This window comes from Cyprinus carpio, chromosome B7 (genome assembly GCF_018340385.1).
Source record: "Cyprinus carpio isolate SPL01 chromosome B7, ASM1834038v1, whole genome shotgun sequence".
NCBI lineage: Eukaryota > Metazoa > Chordata > Actinopteri > Cypriniformes > Cyprinidae > Cyprinus > Cyprinus carpio.
The window spans coordinates 9054476-9074136 of record NC_056603.1 but is presented as its reverse complement, the minus strand read 5'-3'; the positions used below and the strand labels follow the sequence as shown (position 1 = coordinate 9074136).

At 37.3% G+C, this 19661-nt stretch overlaps 1 protein-coding gene and 1 non-coding gene across 4 annotated transcripts in view; both read right to left on the bottom strand.

The window, feature by feature from the left end:
• Positions 1-14644, bottom strand: part of LOC109092655 (kin of IRRE-like protein 1) — a 33687-nt gene extending 19043 nt beyond the window's left edge. For 2 of the 3 annotated variants that reach the window (XM_042727094.1, XM_042727095.1), the window contains exon 1: positions 14369-14644. In XM_042727094.1, coding sequence (XP_042583028.1) covers positions 14369-14417 — 49 coding nt within the window. In that variant the 5' untranslated portion in view covers positions 14418-14644. The remainder of the gene's footprint in view (positions 1-14368) is intronic. The other variant, XM_042727096.1, reaches the window with a different exon arrangement.
• Positions 14645-17502: 2858 nt separating this feature from the next.
• trnar-ucu lies at positions 17503-17576 on the bottom strand. The gene has a single exon. It is a non-coding gene; the product is annotated as a tRNA-Arg (tRNA).
• Between the last annotated feature and the right edge of the window lie 2085 nt (positions 17577-19661).

Here is a 19661-nt window from a genome sequence, read left to right as displayed (position 1 = left end):
TTCTGAGTAACGTGTCCCTTGATACCAAATTCCAGACACATTTCTTCACCCGCAAAACATGGTATCCACCAGAGTCGCTCTCTTTCTCTGACACACAGGAGGATATTTGATACTCCAGACAAGCCCGAGTCTCCAGCTTGAAGAACTGACTTACAATGAAAGCTTTCATTCAGAGCCTGAGTTGTGGATCTTTAATTGGACCGAAATCAAGAATGTTGTAAATTAAGTAAGGGCAACTCTTTTTTTCCCTGCATTCTTCTTTACTTCACTCAATGCTTGTCTCTCTTTCTTTCCTCCCTTTTTCCAAGTCCATCAGGAAGCAGTTTGCAACCTTCCTTGTTCTCTTTTTCTTTCTTCCTTTAAAAAATGAAAGTCTTCTCATCATTTTTATCCACCCTCACATTGTTGTATGACTTACTTTCTTCTGTAAAACAAAAAGAGAGCTTGTGAAGTGTGCCAGTTTCTCTTTTCCATGCACTACAGTGTAAGGAATGGAGACTTGAAGGGATAGTTCACCCAAAAATGTGTGTGTGCATTATGTAAATAATGTTAGAATTTTTTATTTTTGAACTGAACTATCCCTTTAAGTTAGTAATCATATTAATCAGAAAAGTAACATCAAAGTAGTCCATAAAACTTGTGTTCTATATTCTAAAAACGTATGAGAAAGTGCTCAAAGTTCACTGTCGTTACTGATCTATCTTCCTTTCCAGTGAGTTGAGAAAGACTCTGACCACTCTATCATCAAGACAGTTGAACTTCAGAACCAGATGAGTCTGATTCATGAACAAATCATTTGTTTTCGTATCAGGACTCACTCGTATGAATCATCAGGGCGGGTGTCATGATTTTCAGTCAATGTTAGAGCAACTTAAATTGTAGTTTGTTTCTATTGTAACTGGCTTCAAACTAGTGTTGTTAATGTTAATTAAAACTAAAACTATTAAAAACCATTTTCATTAATTAAAATATAGATGAAATAAAATATAAATATTATATGAAAAATTTGAAAATGTAAAAAAAAAAAAAAAAAAAAAAAAAAAAATTTTGCCTTGCCAACTAAGTTTAAGGTACTACAATAGATATAATAAAAAAAAATAAAAAATAAAACAATAAATTTTTTTCCCCACCTGTATGCATTTCTTTTGTGTGCAAAACTAAAAAAAAAAAATTACATTTAGATTTGTTTTCATTACTTAAATTAATTTACTTGGCAACTATTTAAATAAATAAAAACAAAATAACCCTTTTTTACACAATCAAAAACTAATAAAAATGGAATAAAAATGACAGAAGCACATAACACAAATACAAAAATTAAAAGGGAAAAGTTTAAATATATCAACAAAAGCCTATTCAAAATATTATTAAATACTGTAACGGTGTAAATAGTGCTAAAACAACACAGTTTCAAACATCATGTCACTTTTGTGATAATTTATAGCTCTTTAGTGTCCATTATGTAGCCCCATTTAGTAATATTGCATGGAAAAGATCAACCAGCACAGTCTTCAGTATTTCTCTTTTTGTGTTCCACTAAAAGCAGGAGGATGAGGAAATGATGACAGAATTAACTTTCCCTTTAACTTCACATTCCTGTGGGAATCCCTGGTAATGCCATCATCTCGTTTGGGGCGATATTAACAAGAACAGCCGTTACTTTTGATCCGTTTTGTCATTTTTGCACAATTCCTTTCAGTTTTCTATCCTTCTTGTTTGAATCCGTGTTTCTCTCCCCAGCTCTGCCTTCTATTTCTGTGGTCTTCCTCTCTGGTTGGAGGGGGTTTGGAGACACGCTGTCACAATCCATTTATCACATTAAATATCAGCCCTCTAGCCCTCTCTTGTTCTCTCGCTCCCTCTCTCTCGTCTCTCATCCCTCCAGCATTCCTCTGTAGGTCCCCATCTCTCTCAGTTTTTTAACAACTGGCATATGCCCACTCATCCCCCCATGACCCCATCCCTCTCTCGTTCTCTCTTTTTCTCTCCATGTCTGTTTCCTCTCCTTCTCGTGCAACATCCGTGATCACTTTGGGTAAATTTAATGAAGGCAAACAAGAGGAAACAATGCTCTAATGGACATGAAAAACATCATATATTCTGTAGGATAATGCAGTTAATGTCTTTCTCTGGCATCCAAACTCCTTTGTGTCATGCACTTTGAACTTCATAAAATAAAACATTCACCAAATAAGGAAAATTTCAGTTTATTTACTCCTTTATTCAAAATGAAGCTTAACCAAAAATATAAACATTATATAAAAAAAACGTACATTTATAAAAATAAAATAAAATATTAAGAGAAATAATGCCTTGGCAACTAACTGAAAACTTAAAGCTGAAGTATTAAAACTGCTAACAATAAGAATAAATAAAAAATGACAGAATATTAAAAAGTACATAAAATTACTAAAATGTAAACTTTTAAACTAACTAAATATATATGTTTCAATAAAATTCAATAAAAGCCAATGGGGTCCAAAACAACACTGGTCCCCATTGACGTTCATTATAAGAACAAATAAAACAGATATTGTTCACAATATCTTCTTTTGTTTTCTACAAAAAAAAAACAAAGTTATACAGGTTTGGAACAACATGAAAGTACGTCAATTACGAATTATCATTTTTGGGTGAACTCAAATGAGGGAAAGTTAAATGTGATCAGATTTTTATCATAAGATGATAAAACAGGCAGAGAAAGTGGCACTCGAAACATCTTGAATGTCCAGAATATCATAGAGACTTATGGGTGGGCTCTTGTGACTTGAGCCAGCAAGCAACCACCTAGCAACCACATAAACACACACTCAAAACACCTTAGCAACTGCATAATCACTCACTCTAGCATTGTTTTGCAATGCATGCTCTACAGAAGATAGCATCAAGTTATCATAGTTGTTATTATACAGCGGGCCAGTATTTAGCCTTCACTAAAATCCATATCTATCCATTAACAGTATTACATCACAGGGAGGTCATGCAACCCAATGTGACAATGCGGTCTACAGATGCCTGTCTTGTAAAGCAGCAGTGTATTTATGACTCCTTTCTATAAGATTACTCAGCTGCATTCGTCCTCCACCTCCAGGGTTTTGTGCATATAGAAATATGTGTTTATAGAGTATACTGCTAAAATAAGAGAGCTGGTAGATTATTAACTCTCTGAAAACTGATTCAAGCACATTTTTTCAAGTGCTATAGGTACAAAGATGTTCCTAATGGTTAAATTATACTTGTTTACTCTTTAATGTTTATCTGTATTTCATTCAGCAAAATTATTAATTAAATAACTAAAGTGGATACCTCACACACTGGAATGAATTATGACAGTATATTTGTACTGTTCAGTAAATTTAATTATGGGAATTGTTTGTGTATGCTATATAATTCATTATAGTGTGCTTACAGTACAGTATTTGCTCTGCATTGAGCAGTGTAAAGGTGATCAGTACAGCGCAGGATAAGATACTTCACCCAAAACATTTTTTTTTCTTCTGTAGAACACAAGAGAAGATATTTTTTTTCGACACAAGAGAAGAACTTTTTGCTGCATAATGAAAGTCAGTGGGGTCCAAAACAACATAGGACCACATTGACTTTCATTGTATAGATTAAAAAAAACACACACACACACACACACACACACACACACACACACACACACACAGAGAGACATTTTTCAAAACATCTTTTGTGATCTGCAGAAACAGAAAATCAAACATGTTTGAAACGACATGAGGGTGAGATAGAATGATGACAAACTTTTCATTCTTGAGCGGACTGTACAGTATATTTAACAGCTTGTCACACTATATGTGGTAAGTTGTCAAAAACATGCCATTATTTAGCAGTCAATCACCCTTTTTCACGTGTAAACGGTGCTTGATCTGTGCATATTTCTCTCCTGATTAAGACGTGACAACTTTGGGCTGTTTTTATTTATTACAAACATGGTTTTTCACTGCACAAGACATTAACTGATGTGATGTACTGGAGTTGTGTGGACTACTTGTGGATTATTGTGATGTTTTTATCAACTCTCATTCTGACGGCACCCATTCACTGCAGAGGATCCATTGGTGAACAAGTGATGTAATGCTAAAATTCTCCAAATCTGTTCCAATTCGTCTACCTCTTGGATGGCCTGAGGCTGTAAACATTTTCAGCAAATCTTCATTTTTTGGGTGAACCTATCCTTTAAACAGTAGTTCAAGCAGTAGTTCAAGCTTTCAAATCCACCTTCATTAAATATTGCTAACTTTTGCTTGAATGCATGTCAGTGTTGTTTTATTGTGTTCACTTGTTTACCCAACGCCTATTAGCAAAATATCATTGTAATTTTAAATTGGATGAGAGATTTCACTGCATTATACATTTTGACTCAAAACCTAATATTTACTGAGATATAACGCTTCTGACAGCTTCCTACAGTATTTGAAAACTAGCCCCGGTCTCCCCTATAAGAGCTTGTTATTTATGAATCAACCAAAAGGAAACAAAAAAAGGATGATAGAAGAGAAAGAGGAAAAGGGGAAAGGAGAAAGACACAGGGGAGATGAGGACAGAAACACAAATACAGCAATGGAGAGAGACATGGCTGGAGAGGGAGTAAAAGGAGAGAGCGAGAGAGGGCTTGTATAGTTTTCATTATGTGGGTTATGCTGCAGTGACAAATTTAGAGTGTCCTGATTTTCTTGAGTCACTGATCCCTGGGTACCAGCAGTAGTCCATGCCACACTGCCAACGTCCTGACCGCACAAAGACGTGGTCACACACACACACACACACTCCAACCACACTTACACACCACACTCGTGTCAGGAACACACCACTTGACCGACCTGAGAGAACAGCCTCTCATCGAGGGATCGCCGGATCGCAAACCCAGCACACCAGCAAATTCACTTCTGTCAACAAACATAAATCCTGAAGATCATCAGTTTGCACCCCAGGACTAACAGGATCCAATGCAATGTCTTCGGATGTGTATGTTACAGTACGAAAATGTACGAGATGATATCATTTTAAATATAAATCCCTTCATGAATAGAGATAAAAATGGATAAGCTCCACCCCTTTCCCATTAACTAGAGAGAACTCTGTGGATCATACAGTATATTGAAAAGAGAGATCTTTAATGTATTTTAAAAATGCCATTTAGGTCTTTTGACTTGTTTTCCACTATACATTTCTAAACTTGTCTTGTTTTCTAAACATAAATAAATAAGTAAATAAATAAAATGAAAACGATCAAACAAACAAATATATAATAATAAGGTAAGAAAAATAAGCTTGTTTTCCCTTTGAATAAATTAGATTTTTCATACTCCACTGGCAGATTTTTTTAAGCTTAAACTTACTTAATTTTGATATTTTTTCAGAAAACAAGACAATATCTTGTCATTTAGCTTGTATCTTAATTTAAGAGTGTTTAGATAGTTGGACTGAAAGCAAGACAAAAATACTAAATATGCAAAAAAAATAATATGTAGTTTTGTTATATAAATTATGACTGTGTTTTTTAATTGTTTATTTACTTATTTAGTTTACTCATTTTATTTACTTATTTATTTTGTACCAGACAAAAATACTAAATAAGAAAACCATTTTTTGCAGTGTTGTTAAACACATTATAACACTGTAATTTATTTATTTTTGTAGCAGTTAAAAAATAACCCAATGACATTTTGCTTATATCTCGATTTAAGAATGTTTAGGCCTATTTGTATTGGAAAAGAAGAGAGCGAAAAAAATGTGCAGTGTTGTTAAATAAATTATGATACTGTACTCTTTTTGAACATTAACTACACTGTACACTCTAAGTCTAAAAAATATTAATTCACTATAATTTGTTTTAATATTACACAAAAATAAAGGCATCTAGAAACAGCTTTGATGGTGTCCCATCACATCTTACTGGTTTATTTTTTTCATTCTTTTAGTACTAGTTAAACAGTTAGATGTTTTTCGAGATGGCAAGTGAGAATGGAAGACAAAAAAAGGACTGTCCCCATTACCTTCCCTGGCATACAGTAATCAAAACAGACCTTTCGAGGTAAAAATCCTAGATACCAGTAAAAGCAGCACTGTCACAACGTCAGACAAAAAGAGCCGAGCTGTTCAAACTGCTCTGTGCGCATGCAGCGCGACGGACCAGACATTTGTGTGACTTCATGCGCTAGCCGCTCTCAGACAACAAAGGAGTGTGTCTGGACAAGGAATACGTCACTTGCTGCGGTCAAGGTGCCTGTGCTGGAGCGACAGGAAGACGAACATCTGACACCTCGACAAAGAACAGACAGCCACTTTCAACGCTTTCGATGCTCAAATGATTTTATTGGCCATTTCTGATTTCAGATGTCACTGGCTCGTTAAACTGCTCTGTGCATTGCTGTCATTGATACATTAGCACCATATAATTTATTAGTGCACATAAAGCTGTCGTAATCACTACATCAATCCCATTTTTAATGCATCCTATACAGTCAACCCTCTCTCCGTGCCTTTTTTCATCCCCTGCACTCCAGCTCTTCAACCAATCAGAGACTTTCACTGGCTCATAGTGTTGGGTCACCATAGCAACAGCTGACGTATGCAAAAAAACTACCCCAAAAGTTTTTTTGCTTGCTTGCAGGCATGTGTGTGTACGCATGTATGCAGTTTGCTTATGTGTTTGTGCGTGCAGGAGGCTTCTTTGTGCTTTTTAACATTTAAATAAATGTCCAGTTATCTAGTGTTTTTGAAGATTACATTTGAGAATGCATGTGTGTGTGTGTGTATGCATGTACGTACATTTGTGTTTATGTGTGCATTTGCATGTGCCTCCAAAATGCATGTGTGTATATGCATGTTTGTGTGTGTTTATGTGTATGCAAGACAATGAAAGTGTCTGTGTGCGCAGGAGGCCTCCTTGTGCTTCCTTAACATTTAAAAAGTTGACTAAATGTTCTTTAAAACATTTAAACATACAGATAAATGTGCTTTTTAACATTTAAACAGTTAAATGTCCAGTTAAACCCACCCAATGTTTTCAAAGATTACAATTAATGTGTGCGTGTGTGTGTGTATGCATGTTTGTATGTTTTTATTTGTGTATTTGAATGTGGAGGAGGCCTCCTTATGCTTATTCAACATTTAAACATTTGACATATCATGAAAATCTGACTTTTTTTGTTTTAGGTGCTATAATCGGGTCCCCGGTTCATCTACCAACCCAGGAAACGTGAAAAATATTAACTTTGTACTTTGTTTTGGTTAAAATACTAGCTGTAAAGGAACATCCCTATTTTGGAAAAGGGGGCAGGGAGCAACAGCTCATTTGCATTTAAAGATACATGCACGAAAACAGCATGTTTCTGCTTCCTCTCAAAACAGGCATTTTCAAAATGATATAATAAATTAATCGTGGGGTATTTTGAGCTGAAACTTCACAGACACATTCTGGGGACACCTGAGACTTATATTACATATTGTAGAAAGGGGCATAATAGGTCACCTTTAAAAAAATGCTCTTTAAAACATAAAAACATAAAAAAAAATCACACGCGAAAAAAACCAAAAAAAAAAAGTCAACAAAAAAAAAAAAAACCAACAAAACAGCCTTTTTATACCGTTACTAGCTAACCGTGTACGAGCGCTTTGCTTTATGTACAGGTCTGTATGTGCCTTTCCTTCGTCAACATTTCCTCATGTCATCTCTTATTTGTCTGCAGCCTCATCCGACGCTTTCCCTCCATCATCTTCCCACTTTGCTCCTCTCGACTCGCCCTTGCCATTCCTGACAGCGAGGAGAAACACCTCTTTCTCTGAGTCGCCCTCTTATTCTCATCTCCCTCTTCACACACCTCTCTCTTCTCCTTGTCCTTTTCTCCCCCTCCATCCCTCGTTCCTCTCCTTCTCGCTCTTTGTCCCTCTATCTGTGCAGCCCAGCGTTGCTACAGAAACCGATCTTTTTGAAATAGGAGGGAAGGAAAATTATTTCTCGCTTCTTCCCCCATTTCGCTCGGGTCTCATCTCCTGCAGCATTTATACAGTTGATTTTAACATTATTTATTTGCACGAATCACTGCTGGAGCTATTGTTGCCATGACTACTGTGGGAAAGTTGACATAATATTACATACAGTGACCATGGCAACCTCAAGGGTCATCAGCAGAGAGCTATGCTAATGCTTGGACGGACTGTCCACTTCCAATGGGCCGAGGCTTGAAGTATTACCTAATACCTCACAGACGTCCTTTTAATGCACTAAATATTTGGCTTTCCAAACAAATATCAAGAGGCTGGGAATGCCAGATGTGTTTTGTGTGTGTGTGTGTGCACGCATATGAGGAAACACGCACAATCTGACATTAAACTCGCTCTCAGAAGACAGAGAGAATTTATTGCTGTTTCATCATATGCCTTTTATTTTATGACTTTGACGTACTTTGATGCAAACGAATTGAAATCACTAGTCATATAAAAGCAAGCATTCCACTCAACTGTGGGAATCTCCTTCAGTGCCGATCTAAAGATGAGTAACGCTGATGAGTGACTAGCCAGGAGTCATTTATGTATGATTGATTTTTACACGCTCTTAATGTATTCATCACTAGATTCAAGGCAACTGAAAATGCAACGTTCACTTCAGACAGAAAATTTAACCCATTTATGAGTGTTTTTTAACTAAGAAATTAGGACAGGACTTCATTTTATCATTTGGTAAAAAAATTAAAAATGTTGTACATGAAACAAACCAAATCAACTTCTTTTTTCAAGCAAACCTTTTCTGCAAAATATGCACACACACACACACACACACACACACACACACACACACAAACACACACACAAGTATTTAGGAATTTTGACAGACTATTATTTTATACAAAGTGTGTCATGAGAGTGTTTTGGGGCAATTTGCTTGTCACTAGCCACGTTACCATTACCCTTCAATTTGCACAAATTAAAATCACAAAATATGGAAATATGGAAACACATCAATTTAGCAAAAACACCAATATGTTGCAAAAACACTGTTTTTATGCTTACATGACTTGGTTTTTCAGACGTTTCAAAAATAAATATATAACAAAACTGCAACGGAAACTTTTTTTTCGCATTTACAAATCACCCAGCATACATAAAAGTCACATGATCAGTCTTTATCAAAACACTATACTTTAGTGTTTCAGTCACGTAACATTGGTGATGGAAATGGCGTCAATTTGCAACTGTTGCACTCCATTGACTGAGTAGTGAAAAGTGGGCGTCACATACCAGATTGGAAACAAGTGGTTGGAGGAGTAGTTGTTTCAGAGGTGAAGCAAGTTACTAGAGTTTGATATAAGTTAATAAAACGAAATATTTTTTTTTGCTAATAGCTTCAATTCATTAACATTAATTAATGCATTAGGTATCATAAAGTAACAATGAACAACACTTTACAGCATTTAGTAATCTAGAATAATGTTGAAGAATGTTGGTAACCAAACAGCTGACAGGTAGCCACTGACATTTATAGCATTTTTTCCATTCTATGGAAGTCAATGGCTACCGATAACTGTTTGGTTACCAACATTCTTCAAAATATCATATTTTGGGCTCATCAGACTACAGAAACTCATAGAGGTTTGGAGGGTGAATAAATGACAGAATTTCCATTTTGGGTGAACTATCCCTTTAAAAAAAATTTTTCTTTGGATCAACTTGCAGTAATGAATGATCCTCAATAAGCCCAAGAACATGCGTTAGGAAAGTCAAAGGGGCCATTTTGATTTCACATTGACTTTGGTATAGAAAAAAACAACAACATTTACAATGCATCTTTGTATTGAGTCAGCACCGGAACAGCTAGTGTTTTAGCAGCATTACATTTTGGTCCACAACCTCACCGGGTGACTGGTAATAATGCTTTTGATGCAGAACGCCTCGCTGTCTCCCCAACTGTGAATGGCTTTTATTCGGCCGGCTGAAATTGGCCAAATTCGTCGATCAGCTCTCCCTGATTTGAAAACTTCAGAGAACGAGAAATGACATCACCATCATCATCAGCCACATTCCATTGCAGTGGGGGAGGGGAAGCGGTGGGAAGGGTGTCTGAACCCCCCCCCCCCCCCCCACACACACACACACACACACACACACAACAGAGGAGAATCTCATCAGTGTCTACAGTACAGAGTGGCCTCTTCATCATGCGCTCTCTTTTAATTCATGTGCTTCTCCATCTCTCTCTCTCTCTCCCTCTCTCTTTTTTTTCCTCCCTCTCCCATTCCATGACCCCTCCCCCTCTCCTCTGACTACAGGAATGTAAGAAACACATCTGGAACTTATTAGAAAGAGGGAAGGGGGAAAACGAACTGGGGGATGGAAAGAGGGAGAAGGGAAAAATGAGAAGACTGAGGGAGTGAGGAACGACAAAAGAATGAAAAGCAGAGCGAGGGCCAGAACAAGGGGCCACTCGACAAAACCATTTCTGGAAAGAAAGAGATGTGCGATGCAGGAGCGAGGACCAATTTTAAAGACATAGCTCAGCGGAAATTTCAGTTGTGTCATTATTTACTTGCCATCATGTCACTGCGAACATTTCTTTCTACTGCAGAACTCAAAAGGTGACATTATGAAGGAAGTTAGGGTTGGCTTTTGTCCAGACAGTTGCAAAGAATGGGAACTTGAGCTTTCAACTACACAAAAACACTTTAAAAGTGTCAAAAGTAGTCTATATGACTCAACGTGTTATGGATAAGTGCTGTTATAATTGAGCTTATACAGTTTCCAAGTGTTAAGTACTACTGGGTTATTTAAGACTTTGCTAAATAAATAAATAAATAAATCTAAACTGCAGCAGTTACATGACATTTTAGACAAATTATTAATTTCTGAGTCAATTGTGAATTCAGTGAACCAGATTGACTGAATCATTGAAAATAACTGACTAGATAACGAATACTTTTCACTAAACAAACATCATTGCTTACATTTTTTAAGGTATTTTATGATGCTTTTGCACCTTTTTTAGTCATTAACTTTTTAGTCATTATTGTAGCATAGAAAAAAATGCCAGTTCATTCCTCAAATTCTCCTTTTGTGTTCTACAGAAAAGAAAAAAATGTAGAAAGAAAAAGAGTTCAGAATGATGTGAAAGAACACTATTTCGTTAAACAGCACAAAATAACAGCTAATGCTGACAAAACACATGTGAATGAATGGAAGGCTGTTCATGTGAAGGGAAACATGGCATGTTCAAAATCGTTTCAATGAGAAGGGATGTGGGAGCCCCTAAAAGAGGCGAGGGGTGTCAAAGATCCTCTTCTAAGCCAGGCCTTTGAACTTTTCCCCCCTCATATTCATTAGAAGCAAGAGAAAGAAAGAGATCGGAGAAGAGAGGGTGCGAGCAGCCTCTTCTATGAGAGCAGTCAGGCATGAGTAATAATGGCTTTCTCTCCCTCTGGCCTAAAGCTCTCCCCCCTCGAGCTCCCCCTTCACCCATCCACCCCCCAACAACAACAAAAAGAAAACTCCAATCTTTGTCAATTCAGTCCCTTAACTTCACCCACCTGCCACAAATGGCGTCTTTTCTTACAGGCTCACCTCCAGACACAACGACACCCACAAACACACTACTTACTTCCATTAGAAGAAAAAAAAATCTACGTATTTTCATAATCGACTAGTCAGTGGGATGCCTGAACAATGAATTGTCTAATTGGTCTTAAAGTTGCAATGAACTGTAAGTAGCAAAAGGTATTTTATTCCATATTGTGACACATTTGAGAAAACCGGATTATTGAAAAAGAAAAAATGTAGGGTGGGGACTTGGTTTTGTCATCGGTTGTTGATTGGATGGAGGCAGATCTGAATACGAACGTGCAACTAATTGTAAGCAAGAGGCAGGGTTTAAGCTGACTAAATGACTGGAGAAGTCCAAAATGCGTCACAAGAGAAGTCAGTAATTTTCACAGAAAAAAATGAGTCATGACAGAAACACAAGATTTAAAAAAATAAAACATATACAGTACTCAACCAAAACATGAACTGAAACTAAAACAAAATGGAATGTTGGGTTCTTGATTCAATTTTTATTTTAAAAACCATAAAAGAAAAATGCCAGAATGCTTTCCATTACTACATAGTATGCACTAGAAACTAAAGATTGCAAACAAATTGCTAAATCATATCTCATCTCATTCAAAAATAAAACTTCTGTCATCACCCTCATGTTGTTATAATACATAATACAATACAGCTCATAGAGATCTACCTTCAGCTCTAACCCTGCTCATACTGTACACACCTGCCTGTAATTTCCATATGATCCTGAAGTCCATAATTAGCTGGTTCAGGTGAGTTTTAATTAGCGACGAATGAACTCAGCTCAGCAGGAACAGAAGCTGAATATCCACTGCTGCGCATTCATTCCACAGTATTCATGGAAAAAAAGTTGCTTTATTTCTTCCTTCTTTACTCTGAAATGTGATTTATTAACAAATGCATATGATTTTTGATTCAAAAGAGTTCTTCGTTTGTAAAGAGTTAACAATTACAGGACATGCCTGTGTAACAGTGTGATTCATGGGACGTCTGCAGGTTTTATTAGAAGTATTGCTTCTGAATGACTCCTGGCTGCCAAGACGGAGTGGGCCTGATGCTTAAGCTCACGTTACAACAACAGTTTTAATTAAATAACACCTGACATGTTTAGGAATGCCTGACAAACCCATAATGAACAGGATAGAAAAACATACTGCTAGGGTAACAAAAATGGAAACGTTAGTGCATCTGATCTGCAGCCTGGTCCAGTTTCGAATGCATATTGAAATTGACAACAAGCACATGACAACAAATAACATCCCTTACAGTATATGCGCATGTAGTCGTTTCTTGGGCAGGTTACTATGCTTCACAATGTGTGTTTAATGTTGACCTATATTACTACATTGCGTACAGCACCATCAAACAGTTATTAGAAAGACAATGGCTGCATTGTTGTGAGGTCATCACAATTGCCTCTGCTAACCTTATGAAAGTCATTACAGTAATGCACCTCTTTAAAAAGGTATCTGATGGGCCAACTTGCATGCCAAGTCATGTTGCTCTATGAGCCGAGGCGACTGACCCGAGTATATTAGCGTTCCTACAGCACCGATATACGTTCCACCTTAAGACATAATAGCAATAAATCATCACAAATGACATCAGTGCATGTGCATTACTGTACAGTTGTTCCAACAAAACCAATGTATGCAAAATTTACATGAAAATTCGGTCACATTCTGCCTTTTGTTTTGCACAGAAAAAATAAAGTCATACAAAAGCAGAATAACACTGAGGTTGGGAAAATGATGCCCAGAAATGAATTTTCCCTTGTACCTACCTGTAATGCACACTGTGCATTTCGCACTGTGCTTTCATTCATTCTAGTGAGTCATTCTGTATTCTGCTTCATTTTTTATAACAGCTCTAAACATTGTGTGATGCTGAACAAAGCCGTGTCTGAATACCTGGAAGAACAATCTCCCCAGATCTTGTCACATCCTGACGCTCAAAGCAGCCATCAAGAGTCACCTGGACCTGTTTTCAAAAGCTATTTCTCGATGAATATGCATGTTTCTGCTTTGATTGTGGACCTTATGAGAATGGCTTACATCATCCGTTCTACCTTGCCGGGACAAAAACACGCCCCTCACCTATGATGGAGTGGTCTGTACCTGCGCTCCCTCTCTCTCTTACACACACACACACACACATGCACAATGTGTGACAGTAGACAATAGGGAGGGTGTCCGCATAGGCGCGATCACGGGAAAAGATGCTGTAATCTAACAGGTAGAGCTCGGTGCTGTCGCCTAGCAACTCGCTGGATACATTAATACAGGCGCACATGGATTTGCAACAATGCAAGACATTAATTAGCCGTTCTGTGTGCAGTGAAAATAGTCGGTTATTTATTATCCAACGCAGTGCCAGACGGGCGCAGGTGCGGAAATTACCTGCGTGGAAAGCAAACCAAGTGAAAAAGTGGTGCGTTTCTTGATGCGGGAGTCTTTCAAAGACCCCCAGTGTGCGTATGCATGAACGTGTGCATGGGCGCGTGTCCTTTCCCCCCTCAAACCTCTCGTCTAATTTGTATTCTCATGACGAAAGCATGTTTGATGGGAGGGAACGAACGCCGTTTGCAGAGTTTATGGTCATCCCGTCATAACGGAATCGAACGACAGCACCGTTAACTTTGCGCGTGGAACGCAAAGGTCACGTTGCACCTTTATGACCGGACAGACGTGAACGCTGTAAAATCCTCCGCACATCTGCCCCCTTTTCTCTCTCATTTGCGCTCACACAAACGCAAGTTTGAGCTCGCGGTTCATCAGACGGAGTCTCTTACCTCTGTGAAAACTCAACGCCAAACTCAGAAGCAGCAGCAGTCCCTGCATGGTTCAAATCTCCGCATGGGGAGCGTCAAAATCCCTCCAACGGTGGATTATAATCCGTCCATTCACGTGTCAACTGTGAATTGCCCCTTTTCGCCCCCCTTTCGCTACTTTTTAGCGCATTTCTAGTCGTTTTTCTTCGGCCGTTCCCTCTTTTGCCCTCCTCTCTTGCGTCCTCAGCGACGCTCCGGTTTCTTATTAGTGGCACATTCCTTGTTCATCTCTCTCTCTCTCTCTCTCTCTCTCTCTCTCTCTCTCTCTCGTGTCAGCAGCTGCTCCCTCCCTTTCTGTTTCTTCTCAGCGACGTCCAATTCATGACCGAATCGTTCTCTTGAACTGAATCTTTTCAGTGCATCGGAGCACAAACTTGCTGAACAGTGGTTAATCGGACTGAATCTGTCCGAGCGGTTCTTGAGTCAAGAACATTCTTTTTCGGAGCAGAGAGATGCATGCAAAGTTCGGGTTAATTAATTAATCTTTTCACATAAATCTTGGACCATTATGAGATGCAGGGTACTTTTGGTTATCCAGGTGTGTAATCTTCCTGGACGTTACATTAATCTGCCATGCTAGCCTACTGTCTTTCTACCCATATTTTCTTTGACCTACTGTGTGTCCGATCCTTAACAACTGATCGAATCAATGAACCAACAATCGTTATGCTCGATTAGTTGTGAGACGAGAACCCATGAGTGTGCATTGCATTTGAGAGAGAGCATCTGGAGAAAAGTACAGGTTTGATTGATGGGGCCTACAAACAAACATAGGCCTACAAGTTTAAGAAATATTAATATAACATAGACTTTGTTTTTATCCATCTATCAATTCTACAAAACTTACGTTTGCGGGAAAACTTGGCTTACTAGGCTATATTTTAAACTCATATAAGGGATGTCAAGGACGAGATGACTTTTTAATAAATAATTTACATTTATAATTATTTTCCTTATACATGTATCCTTATTGGAATATTGATCTTTTTTTTAATATATGTATTTAACAGTCTTGGCAAGGTTAGTTTGGAAATGTAGGCTAGCTATAGTATCTTACAGATTGTTTGAAGTTACCTTATCTAAAATGTAATAAGTAGTCTTCTATTTCAATTACTTTATAAAAGTAATGTAACTGATTACATCTGATTACTTTTTAACATTTCTAATGTTTTCAACTGTTAATCATTTTCAGTAAACATATATTCAACGCTGATTACTGTCACTTGCGAAATTCTTCATCACTTGAATTAAGATTATAATAGCCTAATTTAATTTTAAAGCACAGCCACCACAAAATGAGACTTACTTTGGGATCATTCTAAAGTTAAATAGAGATTTTTTAATTAAATTAAATTGAATTGGCCTACATACTTTAGTTACATATAGTTATTAACCAACACCGGTAGTCAACCAAAAAGTATTAAACAACAGCAACATACATAAATACATACGTATGTACATACAATCATACATGCAGGAAATAAAAACAGACAGAGACATAAAACATCAAAACTAAAATATTCAGTAATCCACATATTAAATTTTTTTCATAACTAAAGTTAGTTTTTTGTGCCCAGATATGCCATATGTAGGTGAGTAATTGACAAGTAGCAGATTCTTACCTAAAATTTACATTAATGCATAAACAACTAACCAAGAGTAACAAATAAGTTACCAATGCACTGAACCAAAGCGTTTGTATTGTTAAAATGAAAAATAATTCTAGTTTTATTTAGGCTATTTATTATTATTATTATTTTTTTTTTTTTTTTGAGAATTTTTTTTGACGTTAACAAAAAAAGATGTTAAATCCTCTGTTCTATTTTACAGAAAGCGCTTTTTTCCTCTATACACTTTGAAGTGCTTAAAATATTCGCTGTTTTTGAACCGGTTCGTTGAAACGAACGCTCGAAAGAACCGATTCGCTGTTCGAACAGCCCAGCCATCACTATTTCCTTTTTCCAGCCCAGTTCAGTTGCCCTCCCTCTCATAAACTCCATAGCGACAAAAAGAATAGACCCCGCGGGAGCGAGAAAAAAATAAACCTTCTCCTTCATGCGCATCGTACAGATTGGACTCGCATTTTTCTCCTTACAGCCTTGTTGTAAGCAGAACGACTGCTGACTGCATATTTGCTGATGGTCAGAGGTACTGTAACTGGCCAGTGAAGATGGAACATAAAGAAACGCGGATATGAATTGAAACCTGTCTAGGAATGCAATTGCAATTTGGGAATACAAGGATATTTAGATCTGTCGACTGTCAAATACGAAACCCTGGGGTTACTGTCAGGATCCCTTTCAGACTGACGTTTCCTGAACGTATATTCATGTTTGTGTGCTCTGCCACCTGCTGGACAGAGTGACAAAATTACAGGGGATATTAGTTTTGATTGAATGATAATGTTATCTTTATAAGCTTCATTAGAGGCAGTTTGCTACCATGTATCACAATTTTGGCGCATAAACATATTCCTGATTTTTATTGCATTGTTCCTCTTATTCATGGATAAATTTGTATTATATGGTGGCTTAAAGTACTTTATGCAAATTAAATAATGCTATTTAAATAATGTTTACTATTTAAATATCTTTATTTAAATGTCAGATTTACCGCTGTCTCAGCGTCACCGTGTTCAGCCAAAATGAAATGTCTGAAATTAATTAAAACGTTAATTAAAAGTAATTAAAAATAAAATGATAGGCCTATGTGCACATGTGAGAGGGTTAAGAAATACTAGGTGTTATAATAAGATATATCATTAATATGTTTATGAAATTAATTAATAATCATTGTCACCAGTGTGCGTGTGTGTGAAAGAGAGAGAGAGAGAGTTTTTAATCAAATAAATTAAGCAAATCTTTGCATTTTTTGTTTGTTGATAGCCTACATGTACATTTACAGTGATTACTGAATTATTATTCATTTAATCAGTTCATATAAAATGTTCTTCATTTTACATCGCTTACACTATTCTGTATGCGTTTAGTCAACGCACACAGTTGCACACACCTTAAACTATTACATTCATATATTTCATGAGTACTAAATGCACAATAAGAGCAATTAACATGCCTCATCCGCGAGCTGCACTGCATCTCTGTCGGGACTCGAACCCGAAGCCTCTGGATTAGAAGTCCAGCGCGCTATTCCATTGCGCCACAGAGACCGAGCCATTAAAAATCGATCAAACCTGCTTTAGAGACACACTGCACAGCGTATGACTTCAGCAGCATCCAGCAGCATCAGGACCACACTGCGGCCATTTTGGTTCTCCGCGGACTGCCAGTAGGGGGCGCTCTACGCGCAATTAAACAGACGCTTTGAGCCAACATGGCGGGACTCCCAGTTAGTGTTGCCAACTTAGCAATTTTGTTGCTAAATTTAGCAACTTTGTCTTCCAAAAGCACCTAGAAACAATTTTTTTTTTTTTTAATTTGCCCATTTTTAGCAACTTTTGTTATACACATATGCTACGCAAATTCTGTAAAAAAAATTTTTTAAAAAATGATATTTTTGATATTTCAACTGTCTATTATTAATGGACATATTTTCTATGTCCTCAGTAACTACGTCCTCGCTATGTATTCAGTAACAGTTCAATCATAGAAAATAAAATGCATATTCAGAGGCTGTGTGTTTGTGTAGGCTACTGGTATTCCCAACGTTATGGGGACCAAATGTCCCCACAAGTACAGTAATACCAGTAAATTCTAACCTTATGGGAATATTTTTTAGGTCCCCATGATAAAACAAGCTTATAAATCATACAGAATGATTGAAAATGTAAATGCAGAAAGTTATATTAAATTTTAATATAATATAATGTATTTATATTAAACAATTCTAAATTAACATATATAAAATATATTTTTTGCTGTGATTTAATGTAGTGACCACTGATCTATATATAAATGACTGGATCGCTCATTGAGTTCTAAAGTGCCGACAGGCGGAAGTGTTCGAGCCGCCATCTTACTATTCCCTACCGGCAGAGAGCACCATTATGTCACAGCTAAAACACTGACCTAAAATCACCCGATTTGAAGCGAATCAGTCACACGGCATTAGTTATGTTACATGTATGGAAAAATTTATTTTTGCTTCAGATTTTATTGCCAATGTTTATGGTCTTTTGGGGCATGATATGCGCTGTATATAAAGGTGGGTGTGTCTGCTGCGCACTGCCAGAGATGGTCCTCACTGCAGAACACATCTCCCACCTTACACCTCCCCACCTCTCACAACTCCCACCTCCCACCCGGGGAGCAGTTGGGGGTTCGGTGCCTTGCTCAAGGGTACCTCAGTCGTGGTATTGCCGGATCCTAAGGTTGTGGGTTCGAGTCTCGAGGTGCCCTTGAGCAAGGCACCGAACCCCCAACTGCTCCCTGGGCGCTGCAGCATAAATAGCTGCCCACTTCTCCTGGTGTATGTTCACGGTGTGTGTGCACTTTGGATGGGTTAAATGCAGAGCACGAATTCTGAGTATGGGTCACCATACTTGGCTGTATGTCACATCACTTTCACTTTTTTTCACTTTCACTTACTGTATATATACCTGAACCTACCCGTCTCTTTTCCCTGATCCCTAAACCCACCCATCTCCACCCCCTAGATGTGGATCCAACCACGCCCCCTGGATCTTGTGTTCTGCAGTGAGTGCTACTACACTGATCCAGCGATCCAAAATATAGCCAAGTTCTTTATGAACATAATTATTCAGGAATTATAAAACATGAACGTATTAATATCAGAAATTGAATTAAATATACAATGAATAACTAATACAATAGCCTCTGTTACTTTTTTGCTGTTGCACTGAAATGAAAAGCTTTACTTACCATGCATCATCTTGGAAATAAAGCTTCATGTCTTTAAATCCGTACTGTATGTAGTCAGTTATTTCTCTGAATAAATTATGATGTATATTTTTAATGTCCTGATTGAGCAGCATCTATTTCAGACCCTTCGAGACACCGCAAATATATGTATTTGCTAAATAATAATTAATTTTACCACCGTTTAAATCATTACCTGCTTTAAAACGAATGCTGTAAATCATTGAAACATTTGCCGTAAATCTACTGTACAAATAAAAACACTATAACAAAATTACACAAACAATGAATAACTACAAGGCGAATGAAGGTATATGTTTTACTGTTATACAAAGCATAAATCTTCAGATTTCAGAATGAACACTTTGTCATTTGTTATATACATGCTGAGGTTGTGTCCGGCTGATGTTTATCAT